Source organism: Monocercomonoides exilis (assembly GCF_001643675.1).
Source record: "Monocercomonoides exilis strain PA203 chromosome Unknown scaffold63-433378, whole genome shotgun sequence".
In the NCBI taxonomy this organism is placed as follows: domain Eukaryota; phylum Preaxostyla; order Oxymonadida; family Polymastigidae; genus Monocercomonoides; species Monocercomonoides exilis.
The window spans coordinates 23,353-50,527 of record NW_027150608.1 but is presented as its reverse complement, the minus strand read 5'-3'; the positions used below and the strand labels follow the sequence as shown (position 1 = coordinate 50,527).

At 38.0% G+C, this 27,175-nt stretch overlaps 8 protein-coding genes across 8 annotated transcripts; 6 read left to right on the top strand and 2 right to left on the bottom strand.

Annotated features, from left to right (window-relative positions):
* Nucleotides 1–747: 747 nt before the first annotated feature.
* On the bottom strand, nucleotides 748–1,398 carry MONOS_9757 (uncharacterized protein; the record flags this gene model as incomplete). The annotated part of the gene is made up of 1 exon (XM_067880286.1): nucleotides 748–1,398. One exon carries the CDS (start codon nucleotides 1,396–1,398, stop codon nucleotides 748–750), a length of 651 nt encoding a protein of 216 aa, XP_067719329.1.
* Nucleotides 1,399–3,525: 2,127 nt separating this feature from the next.
* On the top strand, nucleotides 3,526–5,646 carry MONOS_9758 (uncharacterized protein; the record flags this gene model as incomplete). Its single annotated transcript, XM_067880287.1, has 1 exon — nucleotides 3,526–5,646. One exon carries the CDS (start codon nucleotides 3,526–3,528, stop codon nucleotides 5,644–5,646), a length of 2,121 nt encoding a protein of 706 aa, XP_067719328.1.
* Nucleotides 5,647–5,715: 69 nt separating this feature from the next.
* On the top strand, nucleotides 5,716–6,270 carry MONOS_9759 (uncharacterized protein; the record flags this gene model as incomplete). Its single annotated transcript, XM_067880288.1, has 1 exon — nucleotides 5,716–6,270. The coding sequence occupies one exon, from the start codon at nucleotides 5,716–5,718 to the stop codon at nucleotides 6,268–6,270; it is 555 nt and encodes a 184-aa protein (XP_067719327.1).
* A 4,404-nt stretch (nucleotides 6,271–10,674) lies between these two features.
* MONOS_9760 (alpha-amylase) lies at nucleotides 10,675–12,321 on the top strand (the record flags this gene model as incomplete). Its single annotated transcript, XM_067880290.1, has 2 exons — nucleotides 10,675–10,684; nucleotides 10,851–12,321. The coding sequence occupies 2 exons, from the start codon at nucleotides 10,675–10,677 to the stop codon at nucleotides 12,110–12,112; spliced, it is 1,272 nt and encodes a 423-aa protein (XP_067719326.1). The 3' UTR covers nucleotides 12,113–12,321.
* A 1,479-nt stretch (nucleotides 12,322–13,800) lies between these two features.
* On the top strand, nucleotides 13,801–14,488 carry MONOS_9761 (uncharacterized protein). The gene has a single exon (XM_067880291.1). It carries the CDS (start codon nucleotides 13,859–13,861, stop codon nucleotides 14,342–14,344), a length of 486 nt encoding a protein of 161 aa, XP_067719325.1. The 5' UTR covers nucleotides 13,801–13,858; the 3' UTR covers nucleotides 14,345–14,488.
* A 648-nt stretch (nucleotides 14,489–15,136) lies between these two features.
* MONOS_9762 (uncharacterized protein) lies at nucleotides 15,137–16,983 on the bottom strand. Its single transcript, XM_067880292.1, has 4 exons — nucleotides 16,910–16,983; nucleotides 16,765–16,792; nucleotides 16,199–16,695; nucleotides 15,137–15,953 (listed from the first exon to the last, which is right to left on the bottom strand). Exons 1-4 carry the CDS (start codon nucleotides 16,928–16,930, stop codon nucleotides 15,192–15,194), a joined length of 1,308 nt encoding a protein of 435 aa, XP_067719324.1. The 5' UTR covers nucleotides 16,931–16,983; the 3' UTR covers nucleotides 15,137–15,191.
* Nucleotides 16,984–18,790: 1,807 nt separating this feature from the next.
* On the top strand, nucleotides 18,791–20,458 carry MONOS_14359 (uncharacterized protein). The gene is made up of 2 exons (XM_067867155.1): nucleotides 18,791–19,462; nucleotides 19,586–20,458. Exons 1-2 carry the CDS (start codon nucleotides 19,040–19,042, stop codon nucleotides 20,312–20,314), a joined length of 1,152 nt encoding a protein of 383 aa, XP_067719323.1. The 5' UTR covers nucleotides 18,791–19,039; the 3' UTR covers nucleotides 20,315–20,458.
* An 873-nt stretch (nucleotides 20,459–21,331) lies between these two features.
* MONOS_14357 (putative transportin-1) lies at nucleotides 21,332–25,858 on the top strand (the record flags this gene model as incomplete). The annotated part of the gene is made up of 9 exons (XM_067867154.1): nucleotides 21,332–21,334; nucleotides 21,415–21,510; nucleotides 21,596–21,851; nucleotides 22,153–22,300; nucleotides 22,389–22,575; nucleotides 22,832–23,136; nucleotides 23,272–23,953; nucleotides 24,069–24,906; nucleotides 24,993–25,858. The coding sequence occupies 9 exons, from the start codon at nucleotides 21,332–21,334 to the stop codon at nucleotides 25,778–25,780; spliced, it is 3,303 nt and encodes a 1,100-aa protein (XP_067719322.1). The 3' UTR covers nucleotides 25,781–25,858.
* Nucleotides 25,859–27,175: the final 1,317 nt, after the last annotated feature.

Below are 27,175 nucleotides of genomic sequence, written 5' to 3'. Positions count from 1 at the left end.
ATTTGATATGTTGTTCGGTTTATAATTGACTTGAGAGATTGTTATCCATGAATATTAATTAAAAATACTTTATTATAATTATGTTTAAAAAAAATCACTGTCGCAGCATATTTCTCCACAGCCCTCTCTCTGCTTCTTCCTCTCCTTCCTCTTCATCTTCATCATCCATTTCCACTTCCTCCTCTTTATCTTCTGCTTTTTCTTTCCCTTCTTCTCTCCTCTCCTCTCCCTCTCTTTCTCCTCTATCTTCTGCCTTTTATCCTCTCTCTTCTCTTCCACCTCCTTCTTTTCTTTCATTTCAATCATGAATCTCCTTTGCTTCATCCTCACTTTCTTCTCATCTCTTCATTCGACACCTTCAGCACCTTCACTCTCCGTTTTGATCTTCAGCTCTTTTAATACGACCTCCTTGTCCTGCACAAGCGCACTCAGCAGCACCACCATCTAGGACCCATCTGTCCCGAACATCCTCACCGGCTCTAACGCCGCTTCATGCTTCTCTCGGTTCTGCCCCAGAATATTTTCCCCAGACTCCACCTGCCGCCGTGGCTACACACAGCACCGCTCAATCGCCGCCATCACCATCCCCACCTCACTCATCCCAATAAAAAGGATGATTGGCTGCCTACACCACTCATGAAGACTCAGCCTCCCGCCTGCACCTTCCCCTTTCCCCTCCAGCGCATTCGCTGCAGTCGCAGAGAACTATCCTCCTTTTTCTTTATCCTTCCCAACCCTCACTTCCTTTCATTTTCCTTTTACCCACTCCTCCACAGCCAGCTCCTCTCTCAAATTCACCACCCAGACCAGCACCTCCTCTTCTGCCCCGCTCTTCTCAATCACCTCTCGCCCGATCCTCCCGTATCCCCACCGCTCTGTGTTCTGCCCTGTGCTCTCAAACAGGTATGTCCTCACCCGCTCGCCCCCGCCTGCCCCTCCACTCGCACCCTCCACCACACACCCCTCCTCCATGATCCACCACGACCCGCTCTCCCACGCACACTCCCCGTTCCGGATGCCCTGCACCTCCACTACCAATCCCCCGCTGCACACCATGTTCCGCCGCACCGACGGATACCCCTCGATCAGCGGGTTGTTGTCCCCAAACTCCACGCTGTCCACCACCACCACTATGCCCCCGCGCTGCCCAATCCCTCCCTTAAACGAATTCACTATTCTCGTTTTCTTCACCCTGCACTCCCTTTCATCAACCACCAGCACGCATCCTCCATTCCTCCCCAACTTCACATTTCCATTTTCAAATATCGTAGCAAACGCCAATAATTTCAATTCCATCGCCATTGCAACCTGCCCTGCCACTGTTCTGCACTTTTTTAAATATCCTACTAGCTGCCAAACACCCACCACACCACGCACATTCCCGTAGTAGCTATCCATGCCTCCCTGCAGTTGGCATTTTTCGTTTCACCTCAAAACTTTTACCATTGATTGAATTAACATAAGTGTATCGTTCGTATACTTCACTTCTATGTGAATTACATGCTTTTATGATTCAAATGAGTGAGATAAAATAAAAGTGAATTTGAAAAAACAAGAATTATTCTCAAACAATAAATACAAAAATATTTATTAGATGAAAATTTTGTCAAAGACATTAAATAAGTTAAAACCACATTCATTTGAAAAAATGGACTATTGACTTAAATCATTTCTGTGACATGCAGCGACGTAAGTGCAATGGTATTCATTCCATAAAAAAATTGATCACGAGACAACCCATTATGGAATTAATATTTGCAAATGATTATCAAAGAAAAATCAAAACATATTTATTATAAAATTCCAATGTTAAAAAGAATAAATTGTGAATAAAATTCAATTATAACCTGCATTTTCTTTTTTAATGAAAGTAATATTCTTTTAAATAATTGAAAAAGTTTTTTTCTGGTCACGTCACGTCACTCCAAAAATGTTCACGTCAGAAGGCATGCGATGCAGATGTTTATTTTCGTTTGTGAAAAATTAACAAAAACTCTTCACCTTTCATTTTTTTGTTAGTTCTGAGAAAAAAACATATAATGCTAACAAATTTGAGTTTTTTAAAATTATATTTTTCGAGTGAAGTTAAATCTTAGCCTTTGCGACAAGAGATTTTTTTGATTTATGTGTCGGTCGAAGATGATGTGCAATGTCGAGATCGCATTTTTTCGATTTTTTCACAGTATTAGGAAATTTTGGTGACTTTTTAATATTTTTGTCATTATTAATTTTTAATTTTAAAATATAAAAATAACCTGTTTCAAGTATTCATTTTTATCGTATAAAAGCACCATAATTACAAAATTGATCTTTTTATTGTTGGAGAAATAATCCTTTCTGGCTGAATTTTTGAGTTCACTCGTATCAGATGAATGGCATTTTCAAATTATAAGCATTCTAAACAAATGTGTGAGATTTTAACTTTTTGAATCTTCAAACTGGCTTAAAAGTAATAAAGCGAAATAAATTGATCATTAACTTTTTGTTCTTTATTTTACAAATGAATTAAACTTCAGATTTACCTTTTTCCAACTTCAAGAAATCAGCACGCTGTAATATTGGAATTTCTCGATTTAATATTTTCCGCATTATTTCAAAGATTAGTTTGAGAATAAAGAATGCACAAATAACGTTTTTGAAATCAATATTACTCTCTATCAAATTGTTGAATATTTTAATTTTTGTTTTTGTGTTTAAAAAAATGAACTTTCAAAGATATTTCAGAAAAATGATTTTTTTTTTAACTGCTAAATAAACTAATGTTTTTGAAGTTTGAAAACTCTTTTCAAATAAAGTTTCTTGTCATCTCGATGATAATAAAACAAAAAGCAAGAATTATATATAGACTTTGAACTCAACAAATCTTTTCGAATGCAAAAAATCCAATTAAAAAAATATAGTTATTTTCCAACCTTGTTACTCAGAATTTAATGCGTTCAAAAAGTTTGTTTCAACATTGAATTGAAGTTTTGAAAAGCGACTAATATAATTGTGATATGTGAAAGGTTTTTATATGAGTTGAACTGTGATATTTGTATTTTTGTTTCGAATTAATCAGATTGTTGGAAAAGGAGGAGATGCATGATTTCGATAAATGAGATTGCACTTGAAAAAGGAATGAGCGTTTTATCAACTCAGAATATTGAAAAAAACAGCCAAACAAAAAATTGAATCCCTGTGTTAAAAGTTAATGACCGTTAATTTTCGTGCACATGAATGAATGAAACAAGGATGGAGTAAGTGCTTAGGGCTCATTTGATAATTCCATAAAACGCATTTTTGATGAGTGTGCAATGAACAGTTACAAAAGTGCTTATAGCACAGAAAAAGGAGGGATGAAAGTTGTGGTGAAGATCTAAGAATCATTTTTGAAAAATAAATGATAGCTCTTTTTTGATTTGCAAGTGCTCGACGGAATCAGAGCGTAGTGGAGGGCTGTTTATTGATGGGACTAATCCAAATGCGAATTATGAAAATGAAAGTCAGGATCCTCCTCTGAAATTCAAGATTGATAACATCCTGTTTATGATGAATGAGGCTCATGCAGGAAAAGATATATTTGTCAGATGCCACTCGATCGCTCATCAGATCAATGAAACACTGTTTGCGTTGAACAACAATCAGGAATCGCAGAACTCGAACAACTCGATCTGTGGGAGAGATATAGAGGGTGAGGGAGATGTTGATCTGATTCTGTTGATAACATATTATTATGGACTTCATGTGTTTGTGAATGGAACGGTAAGTGATGGCAGACGATGCTGGGCACAGAGCAGTCCATGCAGCAGTTTCAACTGCGCGGTTGATCACATTCAGGAAGGAGTGATGAATACGATTCTGATTGACGGAGAAGGAGTTGTTTCGGGCGAATGCACCATCCGGGATCTGAATGTGAATTTTTACAAAAAGTCTCAGGTGGTTGTGATGCTGAAATTGGATATAGCGAAACAAGATGAAAAGGATTGCATCATGGAGTTTATAAATGAAAGCGCTGCGGAGAGATGCTCGTTCGAGTTTGAAGATACATTTGTGGCGACTCACAGCTACATAATGAAAGTGAAGAACGGGTCAATGGAGATCCATAAATATGAATTCTACTCTTCAGTAGCAACCGCTGAGACGAAGTTGAACAGTTCGGTTGTGAGCGTGGAAAGCGTAGAGCTGAAGATTTCAGACACAACATTCAGGGACTTGCATTCAACAAGATCAATGCTTTCGTTCAATAAAGAATCGAATATAACAATAGATGAAGCAAGAATATCGAATATCAAATGTGAGGGAGATATTGTGAGTGTTGGAGGGAAAGCGAAAGTGGAGATGAAAGAGATGGCAGTTGAAAATATGACTCTGATGTCAAAGGGGCGTGTGATTGGGATGGAAGATGCTGAACAAGAGGTGAATGTGCTGAACTGCTCGTTTGGAAAATGCGCGAATTCGGTAGACAAGGGAAGCATGATGCAGATTAGACAGTCAAAGGATGTGAGAATTGTGAATTGTGTGTTTGATGGAGAAGAAGAAAATGAGTTTGTCAATGAAGAAAACAATAGAAAAGAGGGATTGTGCAAATGGAATGGGTCATTGGTTGGTGTTGAGAAGAGCAAAGTGGAGATGAAGGAAACAACAATCAGAAATAGCAAGGGAGGTGGGTTGTGGGTGAGTGGAGGGAGTGTGAGGATTGAAAATGGAAAGTTTGAGAACTGCAACCCATCGATTGAGGGATATCCATCAGCTCGAAGGTTTGTGATCTGCGCAGGGAATTGCGAACTGAATGTCGCGAGCGTGAAAGGAGGAGATGGACTGAAAGATAACTCATCGCTTTGGATATTGGATGAGGGATGCAGATTGGGAGGGATAGCAGCTGAAAGAGCATCTCCCTTCTTTATTCCTGTTCTTGAAGATGTGAAGAATGCAACACAATCAACAGGCGAACTGGAGTTGATCATTCATGGGAAGCTGCTTCTGCCATGTGATTTGTCTGTGAAGATAAGCATGAAAAAAGGGGATGAAGAAGAAATAGTGAGAAAGCAAATTGATGAAGAAGGTTATATTTCGGAGAATGAGATCCATTCAATTATTTCGTCTTCAGAATTAGAGAAAGTTAGAGAAGAGACAGAAGTGTGTGTATGGATTGTGTTTGGGAAAGCAGATGCTTCTTCCTTCACTTCAGCAGCTGTGCTGAGGAACAGGAGTGAAAGTGTTGAAAAAGAAGATGAAAGAATTGTTGAAGGAGAGAAAGAGCGGAAATCATTATGGACTATTATTTGTCCGATATTTGTTGTTTTGTTTAAATCTGTTATTGTTTCAATTTGTTGGAGAAAAGCAAAGAATGAAGCGAAAGATTTGAGAGAGATTGTGAATGATACAATGAAGAATGATCCGAAGGCGTTTGAGATGGTGACGATGGAGATGTCTCCTGAGGAGCAGTGGAGGAGAGCCGAAAGAGAGGCAGAGAAGAAGAATGAAGAGAGGATCAAGAAGAGGGTGTACGAGAAAAGTTTGGGACACTCAGAGTCATCAGAGCATTTGCTGAGTGAATGTGGCTCCACTGAATACATTCTGGGAAGAGACTCAGACAAGATCCCAGAATGGATGTTGGAGAATATTGAAGAAGAGGCAAGGAAAAGAACACCATCACCATCCATTTAATCCACAGATACTTCAGATACAGATACGACATTTGTTTGAGGAGAGGATCTGTGCCCAACCACTTCGTCCATGTCGAATCTGGTGGATGCAATGGCCTGCTCCTCGCCTCATGAGAAGCTGATTGTGGACTTGAGGGATTCGCTGTTCATGCTGCTTCATGGAAGGAATGCGAAGAAAGAGATGGCGATTGGCACTCTTCAGGAGCGAGAAGTCTCGGCTGCTCAGATCCTGTTCTGGGTGGTCAATTTGGCACTCCACTCATTTGATGAAATGAACAATCCTCTTTCATCTCTTGCCAATTTCAGTCCTCACATCGTGCTGTTTTCTGAGCACATGGTCATCTGCATTGCCCTCCACTCCGACTGCTCCTCAGACTCAGACACTTCATCCACTTTTTCCTCCACCTCGACAATTGTCACCTCTTCCTCTGATGTTTCTGTGAAGAGCGAGAGATTCTCAAAATCACCACCACCTTCGTCTGCCTTTGAGGATGAAGAGGACAACAGAAAAGAGTCCATGCTGTGGAAGGCGCCAGAGCCGATGATCAACAAGAGCATGGGAGCAACAAAGGAGTCAGCGGCTTTTTATGAAGGAATGCAGCTGTGGGAGTGCCTGACACTTTAGATACAGTTTGGTGAGAACGACGCTGTGATTGCAGGAGACAAGATTGAAAAAGGAGAAAGGGCAGATATGATTAAGATTGAAAGAAGTTAAATGAAAGAGATTGAGAAATCATGTGTACAGCATTATTCTGAAAGAAGATTGAGCTTGAAGGATCAAAAAAGAGAATTTATTGTTCATTTCACAAAAGGGATGACAATTCTTACTGTATCAGATGCAATTAGCTTGGAGGAAATAGCAAATTAAAGCAAAATAAAAGCGGAAGCGTGCAAAACGGATTCATGGAATACGCACGAGATGTTCAACCTGAGACATCTTGAAATAATATATTAGAGAAGTTAAGAAAATTAGAAGTTATTCAATCAGTTGAAGGATTATAACTTTTTTTGCTGGAATGATCAAAAGTTTTACTAAAGAGAAGATGGAAGATAGATATTTGGAAAAATTTTTGAGGAAGTCAGCATACGTGTGACGTCATAAATTGTTAACATATGTTTTTGCAGAAAGATGTTGTTCGTGAACGAGCAAATAAGAGAATGTTCACAATTTTTGTTTGAAAATGCATCATATCGAAAAATAAATTCGACTTCAACATCAGAAAAAAATGTTTGTTTATGAACAAGTGGAGATGTGAAGCAAAAAGTGATAATTGTCAAATTTTCAATAAAAGATTTAGCTTTTTATTTAAAAGCGTAATATGATTCATAACAAAGGAGCACGTTAATTGAACAAAAATGAAAAAAAAAAGCTAAAGAAAAAGTAAATTATTGAGAGTTTCTAAAGAAAGAGAGTGTCTTCTATCACCAACAATACGTCGAAGTCGAGAAAAGAGGCGCTCACAAGAAGCTTCGCTACACGGAAAAGTAACCAAGGCGAAGCAAACATTCGAAAATATCGAATGAAATATCCCAGATTTGCTTATTTCTGAAAACAACACAAATAAATTATTTTGCAGATATGATTGATGACAATCAAGAAGAAATGACGAATACAAAGCTTCTAGCTTTTCCTTGAAGTTTTCTGTTTGGTTTAGAAACACTTTTGATATATAACAATGAAATCCACTTTTCATTCTTATGAACCAGTCCATATCAATTTTCTCTTGTATGTTTCTTGTTTCTTTAACTTTTTGCTCCAAATTTTTTTGAGTTCCAATTTCAATTTGTTCATTTGAACAGATGAAAACAATATCATCTTCATATTCTTCATTTTTCTTTTCTTCATCATCATCCAAATCATCCGTATCATTTTTTCCTTTTTCTTCAGAACAATCTTCATTTTCTTTTCGCCTTTTGTATCGAGTGTTGTGAATAACATTTTCTTTCATTGTTGACGAAGAGGTCTCAGATTTTTCAGTATATTCATCTTCTTCAGAATCGCTTTCGGCTTGCAATAGTCCATATTCATCTTCATCTGTTTCATCTGTTTTCTCCTCATGTTTCAAAGAAGATTCTTCACATTTTGTTGAAGAGTTTTCTTCAATTATTTGAAGAAGTTGAACAATTCGAGAGTATCCTGGAAATGAGCTTTCTTTTTTTTCAAAAACTTTGGCTGAAGAAGACTGATTTGACGGAGGAATGATGGATGAGTCTTTATTTGAGTTATCATAGAGTGATGGATTAAGTGACTGAAGTGCTGAATAAAACGAATCAATTGTGAAAGGGTTAGATGAGTATGTTGACGAAGAAGAAGGCAAAACGAATGACTATTTATTTGGAAAAATATCGCTATCAATTGGACTTCTGGACTCAAAGATTTGTTTTGAGGTTTTTGAAAATAATTCTTTTTTTCGGTCATTTCGTTTTTCGAAGATAAAAGTTCTCGGATCATAATCGATAACTTGATTTGATGAAATTTGTCCTACGTTCATAGATGAATATGATGTTGAATTTGAAGGAGAACACGATGAAGAATTTGAAGGCGAACTTGATGAAGAATCAGAAAAAGATGAAGACGAAGGGGAGGAATCGAAAAAGGATTCGAAGGACGAAGACGAAATAGAAGCGGATGGCATATGTTTTGATTGCTCAAATGTGTAAAATGGATTCCTTTTTTCAGAAGTTTTTTGAATCAAGTTTTGTTGATTTGTTTTTGATTCAGAGTGTTTCGTTGTTTGATCCAATGATTCACGACGAAAAACAAGTTCGTATTTCGCTTTCAGCCTTTTCAATTCTTGGTTGTAAGACTCAGAAAAAGAACCCATTTGATAGTTATTTCTCCCTCCAGGAGTCAATGAAAAGGCCAAAGAGATCAGGTTTCCCCTATCGCCTGCAAAAAAAATTAAACAAAAGGATTATAATATCACATAAACCAGATTGCCAGTTTTCTTCTGAGAATTCTTCAAGGTCCTGCATCCATGAGAAGCGAGCAAATGCTTTCACCAGCAGAGGGAATACATCTCCTAACTTCGTTTCATCTTTTTCGAACTGTAACTGAAGTTCTCTTAAGGGAAATAATAGTAGTTCACATTTGATCACATTTTCGAAAAAAATCAATTCCTGTAATTCAGAAAAAATATCATCATGAAAATGTTTTCTAATAAAAAAACAAATATCAAAAATGCAAAGCCATCTTGTTTCAATGAATGAAGGGCATTTTGGTGTTGAGGGTTGCCTTCGGGAAATCACCTTCGCTTGTTTCGTAAATGAAATAATTGCATCTTTCTGTGTTCGAAAGAATTCGTTGTTGTTGAAAAAATGAGAAACAACTAAGTTTAATAAATGGTTGCAACAATAAATAAAAATTGGTGGTGTTCCTTTGAAAAATGACAAAGATTTTGCTGTTGTGGTTTCTTCTGAAAGGCTCTGAATTGCAAGCTTCTGAGGAAGCAAGCCGTCTGTGCAAAAACACCGAACTTCTCCGTGTAAATCTTTTATTTCGGTCATAATTTTGACTGCAAGTTGCGAATAATCAAAGGAAGTGTAGTACGCTTTTACTAATTTATAAAACATTGGCTTTGCACCTGGATTCAACGGAACCACAGTAACAGCTGTGTACTTTTTGCCCGCGATAACTCCACCGTCAATCATAATACCGACTGAAGAATTGAAAATTGCAGCATCCCTTTCTTTAATTGCACCTTCCACTTCGTCATGTATTATTGCTGATAGTTTTCTGTAATTCAATGTTGGAAATATGGTTTCTGGAGAAAATGATGGATTTTGTTGAGAAATCTGTATAAGAGAAGAAATGAAACTGTTTAACTCAGATGAATAAGCGGACAAAAATGCAATGTTACAATGTCCAATTAACCTCAAAAATTGTTTTTTCAATAAATCATATTGAAAATGAAATGGAACTTCTTTTTTGTTTGAGTAATAAGTTGCTTGTTTGAGAGGATGATTCTGTTTCATAAATTTGACGATTGATGAATTTGTCATAAGGGGACATTGATGATTAATTATTCGATCACATCCTTTTCTTCCGGAAACTCCACAATTAACTCCTTCTTTGCTGTTTGGACACAAATAATAAATATGTCCATCTTTTTTCAATGTTCCATCATTTTTCACAGGCGTATTAGCTATCCAAACTGAATTTTTTTGAATTTCAAAGTGAACTTTTCCTATATCTTCTCCAGTGTTATTAGGATGCCTGTAAACTGGATAATAATCAAAACAAATGAAATGATATAATTTTTGATCAAAACTTGAAAAAATCAAACATTTTCCAAAATTTGTTGATTTTGAACATTCCAACTCAACAAATGAACAATCACATTTTTTCAGCTCTTCTATTTTTTTGCTTAATACAGCACTCTTTTGAAAAAAAAAGAAATGAAAAAGTTTCTGTCAAAACTTGAATTATGTTAAATTCAAACGATTTCTTTTGATTTTGCACTGTTTTGTAATTCCAAAGGCAAGCTTCTTAAAAAATCCTCATATGTTGTTAATTGTATCATGATATCTATCAAATAATCAATTTTTCCGTTCGACCGACTGATCTGTTCGACTGACTGATCTATTCGACCGACTGATCATTGTCGAAAAAATGAATTTTTGAAACAAATGAAAAATAGAAAATCTTTTGTTAAAAAGGATAATAAGTTATTTTTTATGGACTAATGATAATTTTTTAATTTCGAAACCATGAAAAATCAAATTCATATTAGCAAAATGTTAAAAATTAGTCATTTCCATCAAAAAAAAGATAATCGTTGATTTGTTTGTTTTTCTATTTATTAATCAAAAAATTTTGATACCATGAAAAGAAAAAACGAATAAAAAAAATGAAAATAAATTCAATTGTTACAGAAATATTTTTGCATTGTCGGTCGACTTGTCGAACATTTTGGAAAATGTCGGTCTGTCGCAAAGGTTTAGTTAAATCAATGACTTCTGTGGCATTTCTCTTTTATTTTTTCATTCATTAAAACATATTTTTGTTTGTCAAGAGAAATTGGATTTTATGATCAAGAGTATTATAAAAAATTTCAAATTGCATAGGAAAAATGATTTTTGTTGGGAATAATTTAATGCTATTTGTGGCTCTCCTTCTGCACATGAATAGCACGTCAAAAAAGATAACTTTTGGAAAAACAAATGAGGAATGGAAATCAAGAATTATTTATCAAATAATAACAGATAGATTCTCTCTGTCAAACAATCAAAGTGTTTCTTGTGATCTCCACGATTATTGCGGAGGAACATGGGAAGGAATTGAAAAGCATCTCGATTACATTAAAGATCTCGGAGCAAACGCCATTTGGATATCTCCCATTGTTGCAAATCCTCCAAAAAATTACCATGGATATGCCGCAACAGACTTTTACGCATTGAATACACATTTTGGAAATTCAAGCTCTTTGAAGCACCTTGTGAATGCATGCAAACAAAAGGATATTTGGGTGATGGTCGATTTAGTTTTTAATCATGTAGCTGTTGGAGATGATGTTTCAAAAATTAGCCCCTTCAACAAGCCTGAACACTACCATGATAAATGCGACATATACCACTGGGACAATCAATGGGAAGTTGAAAATTGCAGATTATCAAATATGCCCGATTTGAAACATGAAAATCCTTGGGTGAGGGATGAATTGATAAGATGGTGCAAATGGATCATCAATGAATATTCATTAGACGGAATTCGAATTGACACAATAAAGCACGTACCAAAAGATTTTTGGGCAGAACTTGTGAAAAGCGTGCCAAATGTTTATATGCTGGGAGAGGTATTTGATGGAAATGTTGATTATCTAAAAGGCTACACGAGAATTATGCCAGGACAGCTTTCATATCCAATGTACTATACTTTGATGAATGTCTATGCGTATGGGCAGTCATGCTATCAATTACGCCAGCGCTTTAATGAATATGCAAATGCTGGAGTTGATGTGTCACTGCTCGGTGGTTTTATCGACAACCACGACAACAAACGCTGGCTTAACATAAACGGAGACTGGAAGTCTCTTAAAAATGCATTGGCGTTCAACATTCTTGGCGGGTCTATTCCGCTGATTTATTATGGAACCGAGCAAGGATTCAACGGAGGAGACGATCCAAATAACAGAGAGCCGATGTGGAAAGCCGGATGGAACAAGAACCACGAATTGTACCGTTTCATTTCTGTGGCTTCTAAGCAGAGGCAGAAAATCAGTCCAAAGGAGTCTCATGTTGAACGTTACGTTGATGATGTTTTTTATGCTTTTTCTCGCGGAAAGACATTGGTGTGCACAACCAACAAGTACGATGACATCATCTCTCGAAATGTTACATACTTGCCGTTCAAACAAGGAGAAAAAGTGAGGGAGCTGTATTCAGGAGCAACTCAAACTGTTTCTGAACATGGCCTGAGCGTCAAGATTTACAAAGGCCAGCCCCAAATTTGGGTTTCGAGTTCTTAAAATTTATTCAATGTTTGGTCTTTTTTTTTTTTATTTCTGTTGGAAAAAAACTATTTGAATTAAATAAATAGTAATTTCAGTGACAATCTCTTTTAAAATTATTATATAATCTAATTCTATTTTTATTATTCTTTTATAAATTTTATAAATTTTGAAAGTACAAAATTAATTTGTTGGATTTAGAGAAAAATCTTGAATTATTGAATTGATTCACGTGAATTTATTTTTTTTCAAACATTAATGACGAATGCATAAAAGAAAATACAAATATGGAAATTACCGTAAAATCTTGTTTCCTTGGGAATTTTTTTAATAAATTACTATGAAGTGATGTCTTATTGAAGATGAAAGAAATGAAAACTTGCTAACAAAAAAGGATTAATCGAACAAATGCATTAACCATCCAATGACAAAAATAAACAAAGTTGCAGAAGAATAACATTTAGCTATTTAATTGTGAAAATTGCGTTTGCGATCAAGAAATGGATTGTCTCAAGATTTATTTTGATGAAACTCTCTTGCAGTAAATTAAAAATTTAAATTCTTTGAATGCTCGTTGCAATGACAGATGCAAACTTTTTAATAAATTTGTTGAATTCTTTGTTCAGTAATGGCCATTTTACTTTTATTAATTTTTGATTGGATGTGGAACATTGAAAGAATTGCTTTTTTATCGTATGAATACAATAACCGATAATCCTATTTTTTTAATCAATTGCAAGAAAGAGCAATATACTTAAAAGGTTATATCCTTATGAAAAATTATCTGATCTTTCGTAATAAAAGGAGAAACAACATCAATTGATACATAGATATTTAACACCTGCAAGTGGATTATCAGGATAAGTCATACAAAAGAAGTTCCATCAGTCCCAAAGACATTACGAATATCATATCAGCAACCATTGCTCTCATGCGCCTTATATTCACCAATTGCGTTGGATTCTTTTGCAGCTAATTGATGAAGCATTGTATCTTGTTGCCTCACATTCACCAAAAACAAAGTCAAGATCTTCTTCATATATATCAGTTCGAAGATTCGCATACCTCAGAAATCACATTATATTTAGTGGTGCATCATTATGAGGGCACTTATTTGATCTTTTGTTCTCATTTAGCTTATCATATCTGTTGCCGCCATCAGCTCTTTTAACTGCAACATTTTTTATTAAAAATCAATCTGACAGAGTAAATGAAAAGTGCTGCTTTTTGACCTTCATCTGCATATCCTCAGCCTCTTCTTCTTCACCTTCTTCATTTTACTTATCATTATCATCTGAAATCAAATTAATAGATGAAAAACAATTGATTAGACTTAACAAATCTTAGATTCTGAAGGAGAATATTACGAAAAAAAAAGAAAAAAAGAAAAGCTCATTTTTTTTCTTTAATTTCCTCAAAAATCGATAAAGAAAATATGCAATATCAACTTTTTAATTTTCGAATGCTTCCCCCTTTAAACATGTTGGGTCTTTAATCAAGACATTTTTATTCAAAAAATTATCAAAAACTTCAAAGTTTTGGAGATAGGAAAAAACATTTTTTGTGTTGAAAGATAAAAATATGAATTATTGTTCAGGTTTTTTTTTTATTTTTATTTTTATTTTTTTAAATTGAGTAGCAATTTTCAGTATTCCAAATGTTGTGAAAAAATTCCTGAACACAGTTTTCCAAAAAATATTTAGGTTACAGATCATACAAAAGGTTATTTTTTTTTATTTCAATCATAAAAAGATATTCTGATTGATGGCCACTGGATTTAAAAATACTGTAGACACTCCACAAAGTGGTCGTTGGACCTTTAATATTGGTCTTGTTCCTTTGACGATGCCTTCAACACCAATCCCAGAAAAAGTTTTTCGTTCAGGGCTTCCTAGCGGAATGAGAATATGTTCTTATCCACCAGGATATCCTCTTGTTAATGCACCAACTGCTTCAACAGTTCCTTCATTTCCTCAAGCTTCTCCAGATCCATTTCCTCAAAGGACACCTCCAGTTGCAAGCAATTCACCAATTCCGTCACCTGCAATGCATCAACCTTCAACTTCACCATCGCCTGCATCATATCGCGGACCTCCACCAATTGCTTCATCACCAAGCTCAGCTCCAAAGCAACCTATTGGACATCCAAAAATGCCACCTCCACTTCCAAAGGCAGGGCCTCCTCCAATTCCGAAAAATCGCCCCCCTCCAATTCCCAAACGACTTCCTCCGCCAAACTTTCCAAGATAATACAATTTGCCGTTTTTGCTTGAAGTTAATGTACAAATAAGTGAAGATCTTTAATGGATCTTTTTTTATATTTTAACAATTGCTTTTGGATGTATTTTTTCTTATCTTTAATATGAAATGTCACTAAAATTAAGTGCTTTTTGATTTCGTTTTCATTTGTTTTGAAAAAATTAAATGCAAGATGTTTAACAATTTGCATTAGAAAATTCAATAAAAAGCAAGATATTATATAAAATCTTTGCTTATTGAAAAAGTCTTCAACTTACACCGAAAATGAAAAAATGAAGCCCTTCCTTTTTTGATTAAACGAATTCATGTTTTTGGAGGAAAACAATTTAGAACAAATGTAATTGTAGTTTTTTCAGATCGATGTTTGCTGATAAGTCAAGTCCCTTCTTCGCAAATGGCAGACAATTCGACTCAACATGAAACTGTGAAAATATGCAAAATGCAATTGAACAAAAGATTTGACAAATATTAATTTTGAAATCATAGAAATAATTAGAATGTTGGATTATCTTTCGATATTCATTCTTTTCTCTTTTTTGAGAATCAAATAAAACTTTTGTTTCTTTGCTTCGATTGACACAGCCAAAAAGATCTGTATTTTCGAATTTATTAACAAACATAATATTAATTCTGGCAAAGTGCTTTCAATGAAAATCTGTTTTATATTTCTTGCAAAAAATGAATGAGGATACAAAATCCATCGATTTTTGTGAAAGTCACAAAAGAGTGTTTGCCAAATTGTGAAATGATTCAAAAAGAAAAATGTTGACTTGCAATTGCAAATAATAATATTTATTATAATAACAATAAAATCTCTTATTCTTTTTTTTTTTTTTTTTTACAAATTTACAACATAATCTTCAATAAGAAAAGGCAAATGAGAAAAATAGCTTTCGTTCATGAAAGGGATAATTTCGTAAGCGCTTGTAATGAAACCTTCGTATCCTTCTTCTTCCATCTTCTCAAACATCCGTCTTTTCGTCTCCTTCCTTTCTTTTTCTTTGTCTTCATAGTCTGTCTTTCTTTTCAATCCATTTGAAAGCCTTTCAAAAAATCGCAAGCAATATGAAACCGAAAAGTCTTTCCATGTTTGCCCTTTCATTTCCTCTGAAACCAGATCAACAACTCCTTCCTTCAAAAATACGCCAACACCAACAGTTTCAGAGAATGACATAAATTGAAAAGCATTCATGCATCCTTCCATTATTTCCTGTTCGTTCCCTCTTGCTGCTCTGCACAGAGCCACAAGGCAACGAATCAGCTTTATGTACTCTTCCACATTTAAACTTCGTTCAACATCTATCAATTTATTAATTGCATCGCACCATCTTTCAATCACGAAAATGTTTTCCTTTTCCTTTTTCGTCTTTTCTTTTTTCTTCCAATCCACTCCATTTGAAAGCTCTTCCAATTCTCTTGTTGCCTCTTTCACAAAATCCAGCTCATTCTCAATCTCTTCCTCCAAGCTTCCATCACTCACTAATCTGTGTAAAAAAAATTGCCAAGCAGACTGATAAGCAAGTCGTGTCAGGTTATGATGTTCTTTCTGATATTTGATGATTTCTTTGATTTCCTTCAAATACAGCTCTTTTTCAACGTTCTATCAAAATATATCATAACAAAAAAAATCAAAAAAAATCAAAAAAAATCAAAAAAAATCAAAAAAATCAAAAAAAATCAAAAAAAATCAAAAAAATCAAAAAAATCAAAAAAAATCAAAAAAATCAAAAAAATCAAAAAAAATCAAAAAAAATCAAAAAAATCAAAAAAAATCAAAAAAAATCAAAAAAAATCAAAAAAAATCAAAAAAAATCAAAAAAAATCAAAAAAAAGTCAAATCCAAACAACTTCAAAGTCAATTTTGCTCAACGTAAGCAAAGCCATTTCCACTTCACTTTGAATATCATCGCTTTCTTCTCTCTTCAGTGCAACTTTCAGAAGATAACGGGCACATATTGAAGCAAATTCTCTTGAAATATTCTCATGAAGCAAAAGAAAGCATTCGCAAAGATCATCAAGAAGCTTTTCATCCTTTTCTTCCTTTTTCTTCTCATTTTCATCATTTATCATCTTCTCGAATCGTTCGCGCAACAAAGATTCATCAAAGCGCGTGCTATATAAATATTTCAACACTCTGCAATATCCCACGGACTTCAACAGCAAAATTGAATTTCCAATTGATATTTTCTCTTCCTCCATCATTTTGTTGATTTTGTTGAATAGCTCTTTCATTAAAACAGAATTGAGTTCTTCTCTGTCCATGTCGTCCATTGCCCCAATCATTTCTTCAATCTTCTGTTTTTGTACGTCTTCATCGCAATTTTCCAGCTCGGATAACAATTCTTCAAAAACAAAGAAAAAAGGAAAGAAACGCCATCATCATGATCCTGAAAATAACTATGATCACAAACCACCAAATTTTTGGCAGGCATTCATTCCCTGCATTTCGCCAAAGCGGTCCACCCAGATAGCATCCGCAATTTATCATTCACATCGATTGTGCACACGTTTAATGTGACAAAATAGATGAAAAATAAATATTCGCAGCATCCACACAATTCTTTTGTCCATAAGCATTTCTGGCTTGCAATTCAAGAGATAAATCAACGCTTTGTCTTTTGATAGAAAATGTTATGGCTGCTTTAAATTATGGTGTGCGGAAGACGGAAATATTAGATCAACAAGATCTGAGAAAAGCCAAATGAACATTCCTCGCAGAATAAGAAGTATTATATGATGCAGAGGTTGAAAAAAATAATAAGAATAAAAATGAAAAGAAGGAAGTTTTTGTGAGAAGATTTTCAAATATGAACCGCAAATAATATTCTTTTTCTGAAACAGCGAACTTCCATCACTTTTTGTTTGAATTTTTTTTATTGCCCTTTTTCATCATGGTATTTCTCCACGGTTTTCATCCTCACAAAATCAGAGAATGTGCCGAATATTATGAATGAGGAAATCTTATCTTCGAGAAACAGAGCACCACAGGAGAGCTGAATGCGGAGTGGCAATCAGCAGATAAGAATTGCATGTTTTTGACATTCAAAGATTCTGGTGCTGAAAAACAAATTCAGCAGAAAAGCATTTGGACAAAGAGGAAAAAGACGAATGCGAATAATTGGACAGCTCCTGTAAAAAATGAATGAAGAAATATTTTTGAATGATGAAAGCGGATGGCAGCATCAAAAGCAGGATGCTTGGTGGGAACAAAAGGCAGAAGGAGAAAAAAGCGCTGGGAAGCATGTGAAAAGGGAGTTAATCGCAAAAGGGATTGAACAATCTTCTGCTTTTACAAAAAGAAGGGAAATGTGTGTTCTTTTGAAAAAAAATTAATATCAGTTTGGAGAAGAAGTGCTTCTTGTTTGAGGTTGCACAGCGATGCAACTGCTCCGTTGTTGACTCGCTTTCAGGAAATAAAATTGATTTTCTGTTTTTCAACGCCTTCTGTGCTTCCACTGATTGCTGTGTCTTCTTTCAAAAGAGCAGAGCGCAACTGCATGTGCTTATTATGAGTCTTCCTTGCCTCTGCTATGAAGCAGTTTTTGAAGGGTTCAGCAAGCTCCATTCATTTGCTACAACCATCTCAATCTTCCATTTCTGTTTTCCGCTTTGATATTCATTTCATTTCATCAGAAAAAAAAAAAGGAAAAAAGGAAAAGCAGTTAGAATGGCCAAACAACACACCAACATCACATGTGATTTGTTTGCTTCGGAATCCTGTGAAACAACGACAGGCACAAAATCAAGCAAGACATTGCCATTTGTGAATATTTATCTGCTGACAAGGGAAAATCATGAAACTGAGCATTCTTTCTCAAGATCCAAAAATGGTTATGTTCTTGGATGCTGAGTGTGGGGCTGCCCATTTGGAATTCTGATTGAGAATGCAGTTGGAAGAACCAAGGCCAACTTGCTTGTGAGATGGGGAATATGGAATGTTTGAATTTGATAAAAGCAGAGATTCCAAGCTTGTTGAATGGAGGTCTATGGAGGAAGTGGGAGAAAGACAGAGGCAGAAGCGAAGGTGGAAGTGGATGCGAGCTTGGGGAGAGAAATAAGGAGAGGAGAAAGAAGAAGGGACCTGCAGAAAAGGGAGACTTTTCGTGTTCAAATGCTGTTTGCTCAGCTGCTTTTTATTTTCAATGTTCGTCGAACCAAAAATGGTCGAACTCTCAAGATTTGTGGAATAATGGATTTTCGAGATGCTGCTCAAAAGATTTTCTTCTTCTTTTTTGACAAACATGGTCTGATTCATTTTGAAGATTCACCAGCAATTTCATCTGATTTATCCTGAAACAACTGAGCAAATATTTCTTCATTTTGAAAGAATTCATTTCATCATCAACCAACACAATGTTCTCTTTCACAAAGTGAATAGTCAATATTTCACAAATTCCATGGAAACAGTTTATTTTATTTTTTCATTTGAACCATTTTTTTTCCTTGTTTTGACAAAAAGCATTATTTTTCGTTTTTTGGAAGGTGGAGAAAAAAGGAAATTGAGCACATGCATTTGGCCGACCAGTTTCCAGATTTGCATTGAGCATTATTTGCTGTTCACTTGGCAGTGTTTTTCATTTTCTTTTTAATTCATTTTTTATTTCAGATATTTTTTCTTCGGTGAAAAGCAGCTGTGATGATGATGAAATCGAAGTGCTCGAGGTGCTGAATGAGGCCATTTCAGAAATGGATGAGCGGAATCTGGAAACACTCTATTCTGCGGAGATGTTCAACGAAATAGGCCAAATGATTGAAGATGAGGAACTGTCTTTGGAAAAGGCGATTTTGTTGTTGAAGCAGATGGGACGCTGTAAAATGATGGAGAGCATTGCATCTTTTGGTTTCGACGAATCGCAGCTGAGCAAAAGGCTTGCGAAGATGGCTGTTGAGGAAGAAAAGAAAAACGAGAGAAAAAACAAAAAGCTGCTTGTGGATGTTTGCGAATGCCACCTGTCCCTTTTTCAGTTTTATTTTTCTTTCGAGCCCGAACTCCTTCTGGTTTGCCAGCCCTGCCTTCTGGAAGTTGCGCTGAGCAAGGAGGAAAGCGAGGAAAGACAAAAAGAGGTGGAGATGGCGTTGCTGGCTTTGAGTTGCATTCCTGATTTTGCGGTATGAATATTCCGATTTTTCTTTTTCTTTTCTTTTTCTTTTCTTTCTTTCTTTTTCTTTTCTTTTTTCAAAATAAAAATATGTGAAATGGATAACTCCATCTGTTGTGAAAACTTTGATAAGCCCATTGAAAAAGAGAGATATGTGAGCGAGATGGCAGAAATCATCGAATACCACGAAGAGCATCGCAACCTCACCCATCTTGCATCACAATCGGCCTGGCTGTTTTTTGTGAAGAGAATTGGAAAAGAGAGAGAACTGGAAAAAGTGATTGTGAAGGAGCTGGATTTGATGAGGGAGGCAGCAAGAGAGCTGGAAGAACTGAAGAATGGAGTCGATTGGGAGAAAACAGAAAGAAGAGTGAAAAAGAGGAAAGAGGTGAGGATGATTCGGAGGTGGTTTGGCACGCTTTGGTCTTTCTTTTCGAACAGCAGGATGCACTGTGCTGAATGTGCTGAATTTGTTCGTTGTGTGGCAAAAACAATCACTTCAGCAAAGGAAAGCTGCCGAGAAGTGTTCAGCGAATGCTTTGGGCTATTTCGATACATGGTGAGCAAAGATGCTGGATACGTGGGCGATCTGCTGAAAGGTGGAGCAGTCGATGTCTTTCTCCAAGAAATGCAGCAATCAACAATAAGAATCGGAATGAAAGAGAAATGCACAAAAACAATTTGTGACATTTTTGAGAGTTTGAGTGCGACTCCAAAGGAACAAAGTGACGAAGAGAAAAGAAAGATTGCGAAGAAGGATCTGTTTGAGAATCTGGAGGAGGAAGGATTTGAGGATGCTTTTTTGAGCTTTTTCTGTTCAAGTCGAGATAATCAAATTCTTTTGAAGAGTTTCTCCAGATAATTTTGGTTGCTTCGGAAAGCAATTTACTTTTGCCATTTCAGCATGTTTCCCTTCTGAATCGTCCGTTTTTTATTTTATTTTTTTTTCCCTGAGCGGAATTTCATTTCATTTGAAAAATGAAAACAATCAACAAAAAGTACCTCATTCTTCATTTTTGTGTTCTTTTCAGTTCAGCTGAAAATGACACAATGAGTCGAGCAAAACAACTTGACATCTGGAATCGTTTTGTTGTGGAATTGGAACTGGCCATGTGGATAAATAGCTTTTTCAATCAGCTCCAAAGCACCAACCTTTCAACAATCTTGAAGAGCTGATAAACAGCTGTCAAGAAATAAAAAAATGCATTTGTTTTGCTTTTTAGCGAGTTTGTCATCCACAGTCATGCCAATTTTGTTTCCTTTTTTTGGAAGGATGCGCTATTATGAGCCAGTCTTTTTGAGATGCAGAAGCATCTGGAATGGAATCGAAGAAGACATTCTCAAAGACAAACAAGCGACTTTTTGTTGTTTTCTTCCTTTTCACATTCCTTTTCTTCAACCATCTTCTCAAATCGTCTCCAAAGGAATGCTTTCTAACTTTTTCCCCCTCCGTTCCATTCTCATGTTTTTTCAACACAAACACATTCCCCATTGACATTTTCATTTCTTCAGTTATAAAAACAGAACCAATGAACAATTCCTTTGAGAAAACAGTGGAAGATTCTTTGAAATCACTTGCATTCATCAATTCTTTCTCGCTGTTTTTCATTGAATTTTTGCGTTTTCTGAAACAATATCAAATTTTAAACAGAAAAAAAAAGAAATATAGTTTTCATCAAAACAATAATCTTTCACAGGAAAGGATTGGCAAATTCTCTCTTTGAATATTTTTTTTTTTTGGAGAGAGAAAAACACATATAACAATGAAAAAATATTATTTTTGGATTTTGCTTTGTTGATGTTGAAAAAGTGGATGATCGAAGCATTTATAATTTGTAATTTTCATTTGGAAATCAGCTTTTCTGAGCGATTTTGTTGAATGGTATTGCGTTTTTGTTGCTTTCAGAAATGCTTTTTTGAGTGTGATTTTGTTTGATGAATGGTTGGGGCGTCGCTGCGCAGCAGAGCCAGATAAATCCTTCGGCTTATGAAGAAATAAAGCAGACGGTGGTGAACTTCTCGAAGGAGGCGAACGGGCTGGTGAACACGTCGGAGAGCGTATGCACACAGGCTGGCGCCCGCTTTTGTGGTGCCGGCTGATTGTTGAGATGTTTGTTGATGTGAACAATGATTTGGGATTTAGAAACTGAAAGAATACGCGAAGGCTGTGCCGAACTACCCGGTGTATCTTGCGGCGGTTATTTGCGACAAGTCACTGGTGTTCTACCACCGGCAGTACGCGGTCACTTTCTTGAAACAAGTTGTTGAAGATAAGAATTATCATTTTTCAGAAGAAATGAAAAATGAAGTTTTTCGACAAGTGTTGGGGTGTATTGGGGATGAGAACTCGGTGCTGCGATCTACGCTGGCATCTCTGATTTCTTCATTTGTTAAAAGAGGTTTGCCTTTTCTTTTCTTTCTTTTCTTTCTTTTCTTTCTTTTCTTTCTTTTCTTTCTTTTCTTTCTTTTCTTTCTTTTCTTTCTTTTCTTTCTTTTCTTTCTTTTCTTTCTTTTCTTTCTTTTCTTTCTTTCTTTCTTTTCTTTCTTTTCTTTCTTTTCTTTCTTTTCTTTCTTTTCTTTCTTTTCTTTCTTTCTTTCTTTTCTTTCTTTTCTTTCTTTCTTTCTTTTCTTTCTTTTCTTTCTTTATTCATTTTCATTTTTCTTTTTGCTTTTGTTTTTGCTTTTGCTTTTGCCTTTCAGGATATGTGCAGCTGCTTCCGTTGATTGGGCAGCTGCTGGAGGTGACGAAAAAGGGAGACATGAAAACGTTTGCAGAAGGAGCAGCGAAGTGTCTTTCAGTTCTCATTGAAGACAACGAGAAAATCATCAAATCGCAGTTTACGAAGAAGTGTGCACAGATCTTTTGGTTTTATTTTAATTTTATTTTTTGTTTTTGTTTTTGGGGAATGATGATTTATTTTGCGTGGCTTGTTCAGCGAAGTGTCGCAGCTGATTGACTTGCTGCTGCCGTTTGCGAACCCGACCTACGTGACAACCACGTCGCAGGCGCCAATCCCCACGCCTGTGCGCATCATCTGCGATGTGCTGCAGATGGTGCGTGCGTTTTCGACAGACTCGCCGATTACGTTTATGGAAGGAGGCAAACTGGAACCATATCTGAAGGTGATGCATTTCTTTCTTTCTCTCTCTCTCTTCCTCTTTCATTAAGAACTATTCAATTTTCATATCCATCATCTATCTTTCTTTTCCTTTTCCTTTCCTTTCCTTTCCTTTCCTTTTTTTTTTATTCATTTTCAATTTCATATTGAATTGTGAATTCTTCATCTCTTCAACTGTGCATGTGTTTATTCACCAAAATGTTGTGATTGGTTGAATGAATGAATGAATGAATGCTGTTTTTGTGGGGTGTGTGCTGCAGTGTCTGTTTGCGTGTGCCGGGCACAGCGAGGCGGCTGTGATTGAAGAGGTGTTCAAATCGTTCAGCGCGCTTGTGAGCTTTCCGTGTGTGTGCACATCGCCTGGGGCGCCGCTGACACACCCACTGCTGCCGTATTTGACGCCGCTGCTGCAGTTTGCGATCAGCCATCTTTCGTCGGGCAATGCGGATGTGGTGGCGGAGGCAGTGGACTTTGTGCGGACGTTTGTGGAGGTGCCGTGGACGGAGGAAGGGGAGAAGGGAAATGTTCTCATCAAAAACGAACAAGTGAAGCAAGCGATTCCAATGTGTGATTCTTTCTCTCTTTTTATCAGTTTTGAAAGAAAAAGGAAATAAATTCATTCAATTCATTTTCATTCAATTTTTTATTGATTATTCTGATATTTTGTGTGTGTGTTTGTGTGTATGTGTTCCATTTCAAGTCTCATCCCGAAGCTGATAGAGCTGATGCAGTACAGCGATGTGGATCTGTTTGAGTTCCAAAACTCGCTGAGCACAGACCAAAGCCGGGTGGACGACGACAAGAGCATTGCGCCGACGATAGTGGCCGACACGACAGGGGCAGAGGCAGCGCTGCAGAAGAAGAGGGACGAGGAAGACCTGGAGGACGATGCGATTGCGGAGCAGATGGCGAGCACGGCGACGCCGCGGAAGAACTGCGGGAATGCGTTTGAGCTGCTGAGCTGGTACTTCCCGGAGGAGGTGGTGCAGGCGGCGACGGGAGTGATTGGGCGGCTGCTGCAGATGGAAGGGGAGGAGAAGTGGCTGGAGCGGGAGAGCGCGGTGTTCTGCACGGGGCTGCTGGGGAAGTACTGCTCGACGGACAGGGCGATGGCGAGCATTGTGCCGACGCTGGTGCCGTGGCTGGAGAGCCTGGCGCAGGACAAGCACCCGCTGATCCGGATGATCTGCCACTGGGCGCTGGGGCGGTATGCGCGGTGGCTGTGCGGGCCTCTGGACGCAGAGGATGTGAAGAACGGGTACCACGAGGAGGAGGCGGAGATGGAGAAGGCTGGGCGCCCGATCCACCGGGCAGCAGACAGGCAGATGCTGACGAAGGCGCTGGGGGTGTTTGTGAACGGGATGCTCGACACATTCAAAGTGGTTTGATTTATTTTTATTTTTATTTTTCATTGAAACAAATTTTATCATTCTCTTATTCATTCATTCATTTTCTCTCTCATTTATTTGTGGATGGGTTTGCGTGGGGAATAAACAGGTGCAGCGGTCGGCGTGCACATCGATCATTTATGTTGTGGAAGAGGCGCACAGCCGGATCCGGCCGTATGTGGTGACGCTGCTGCAGAATGTGTTTGTGGCGTTCGACAAGTACCAGAAGCGGAATGTGCGGACGCTGTGTGAGGTGATTGATGCGATTGTGAATGCGGCGGGGGCGCTGTTCCGGTCGGCGGAGGTGCTGAGTGCGCTGATGGGGCAGCTGCTGAAGAAGCTGTACAACCTGCCGCAGAAGGACGAGATTCTTGTTCCGCAGATCCTGATGTCGATTGCGAACCTGGTGCACAACATCACAGGGGCGGCGCTGGAGAGCTACTCGGTGGACATCTTCAAGTACTGCACGGGGATCATCGGGATGGTGCTTGGGGAGGAGAAGACGGAGCAGACGCGGTACGAGGCGGAGCAGCGGGCGCGGGGGAAGACGGTGCAGCAGACGTGGAACTTGGACTTCGACGGGGACAACTACGAAGAGAGCGAGGCGGTGTCGGCGACGGCGGCGTTCAACGTGCTGAGCTCGTTCATCAAGACGACGCCGGCAGAGAAGCTGCTGAATGCGCTGTTTATCCAGAGCCCGTTTGCCGTGGCGCTGATGGCGGCGTGCCGGTCGCGGGCGCCGTTTCTGCTGCGGTCGGCGCTGCAGACGCTGATGAACCTGGCGGTGTATGTGCCGGTGACGCTCACGACGAAGCTGCCTGACGAGCTGTTCCGCACAAGCGAGTGTGCCTCGCTGCTGGGTATCTCTGCCGCGCCTCAGTCGCTGCTGGCTGATCTCTTTCCGCTTGTTCTGCTGCGGATGATCCCTGGACACATTGTTGCTGCTGGTTTGTTTTGTTTTTTTATTTTTGATTGTTATTATTATTGTTTCAACCGAAAATTGTTTGATGAATTGCTGGTGTGTGTGCTGCAGGCCAGCCGCCGCCCACGCCTGCGCTGAACTTTGAGCGTGTGTCAGACCATGCGCTGAGCCATTTCTCGGTGTCCACGGCGGCTGTGCGGTGTGCGAGCGAGATAATTGTGGGGTGCATGAATGCGTCGTCGCTGGCGCCGTTTCTGCCGCAGATGCTGCATGCGCTGGTGCCGATGATGCTGTATGCAGCGCCGATCATCACGTCCACGCCCACCTCCATTGCGCCGATCCCGCTGCCGCACTCGGCTGTGCCGTCGCGGGAGGACGAGCCAGCCACGCCCGACCACCCGGCCTTTGCGTATGCTGCACACTGCGCAGACTGCCTCTGCCGCGTCGGGGCGTCCTTCCCGCAGCCTGTGGCGGCCGCGCTGGCTGCGCCTGGCTCGCTGCCGACGCTGTCGTTCCTGCAGCAGTGTCCGTCGCTGGCACGCTCTTTCCTGGCGGCTGTGGAGCACCGCTCGCTGAACCTGGGGAAGTACACCGTGACGTCGGCGGCGGTGGGGCTATGCGAGATGATCAAGGCCAGCAACTACACGCCGTTTGCTGCGGACCTTCCGCTGCTGCTTTCTGCGCTGCTTTCGCTGAATCCTGTTGTGCCGACGATGGGATCGCCGTATCCGCCTGCCTCAGATCCGATTGCTGCCGAAGCGAAGACGCGTCTTTACGAGGTCCTGTCGAAAATAGCTGGGGTCTGCCGGTCGCAAAGCGCATGGACACAGACATGCGCTGCGCTCTCTACAGAACAGCAGCAGTTGCTGACCTCTTATTATAACATCAGCTCGAGTTGAGGGCTCATTTCTTCAAAAAAAAAAATTCATTTCACTTTTTTTTTAAATTATAAGTTTCAAATGTTAATAATCTTTGCTTTTATATTAAGTTCCAATCAATAAGGAAAAGAAAAGAATTGAGCATCACAGCATATGAGTAATAAATAAAATTATAAACTATTAATGCTGGTACAAATTTGCATCAAATAAGAAAAATAAGAAAAATAAAAAGAATTTCAAAAATTAGTTTATTCCCAAACTGCAAACTGGTTATAACCACATTGCATTTTATCTACACGTGCAATAAAACAATTATAATTTATATTAAAAATTTAAGAGTTCGGCAAAAGGTTACTTTTGGTGTTCCCACTTTTTTCGTTAAATAAATGAATAAAAAGCAAATAATAATAATAATAATAATATAAAAATATTATAAACAGATGATTTGAAAGCATGTTGAGTGAGTGGAAATTAAAAAAGAGACATAGCAGAAGAGCGATACATACGAAACAATATCCTTCAAACAAGATACAAAAGCAGAACTGGTTGATCTGTGTGCTTTTGTCTATTTGAGAATAAGTGATTGTTGCTGAAGATGAAGGAGATGATGATGAAAATAACAAAAAAGAATCGAAGGTGCATGAGAGACCAACGAAGAGAGTGACATTTCTCTTGTCTTGCTTCTTTGCTTTTCTCGCAAAAGAGTCAGAAAAGTCAGATCCAGATTGGCTGCTCGTCCAATCGGATTCCGTGTCCATCCAATTCAGCGAAGGCAAGAAAGATAGATGAAACAAAGAAGATTGAAGAACAAAACAGATGAAAATGGAAGGGAGTTGTCGAAGAAGAAAAACAAAGAGATAGATGAAAAGAAGAAGACGATGAAGTTGGAGAAGAACAAAATTGACAACAATGACAGAACATATTGCCAATGCATAAAGAATATTCTGATTCTTTCCCTTTCTCTTCTTCTTCTTCTTCTTCTCTGCTGCTCAATCACCACAAGTTGAATTGATTTTCCTCCCAGAATTCACAAGAGAGGAAGAAGTGAAAGGTGGCTTAAAATCAACAGTGGCAGAAGATAGTCCACCCACTTTGTGTTTTTCATGCTCTTCCAAAGCAATTAGTGAAGATTGTGAGGAAGGAGTTGATGATGTTTGAGGGGTGTTTGGAGACTGTTGTGTTGAAGAAGAAAAAAAATCTTTGCACATCAATTTTATTCTTCGACAGCTCATTATTCCTTTTTTTCATGTTCCGAATGAAATTTTTGTTGCACCTGTGAATATGACGATTTGTGCATCCAAATCTCCTTCTGCTGCTGTGGTTGATTCTCTTTTTCCTCTGCTTTGCATTTCTCTCTCTCTCTCTCTCTCTCAATCATCCTCACAAAAATTCGCTCATAACCCTTTTCACTCCTGC

What these genes read in the sequence shown, in the direction of transcription:
- MONOS_9762 (XM_067880292.1), bottom strand. Translation starts at nt 16,930, where the DNA reads ATGCTTATGGACAAAAGAATT. An exon ending in TGCTTATGGACAAAAGAATT is followed by an intron (nt 16,793 to 16,909) that starts GTGTGGATGCTG and finishes GGCGAAATGCAG; the next exon opens with GGAATGAATGCCTGCCAAAA. An exon ending in TGCCTGCCAAAAATTTGGTG is followed by an intron (nt 16,696 to 16,764) that starts GTTTGTGATCAT and finishes TTGTTTTTGAAG; the next exon opens with AATTGTTATCCGAGCTGGAA.
- MONOS_9761 (XM_067880291.1), top strand. Translation starts at nt 13,859, where the DNA reads ATGGCCACTGGATTTAAAAATACTGTAGACACTCCACAAAGTGGTCGT.
- MONOS_14359 (XM_067867155.1), top strand. Translation starts at nt 19,040, where the DNA reads ATGGATGAGCGGAATCTGGAAACACTCTATTCTGCGGAGATGTTCAAC. An exon ending in GTTGCATTCCTGATTTTGCG is followed by an intron (nt 19,463 to 19,585) that starts GTATGAATATTC and finishes AACTTTGATAAG; the next exon opens with CCCATTGAAAAAGAGAGATA.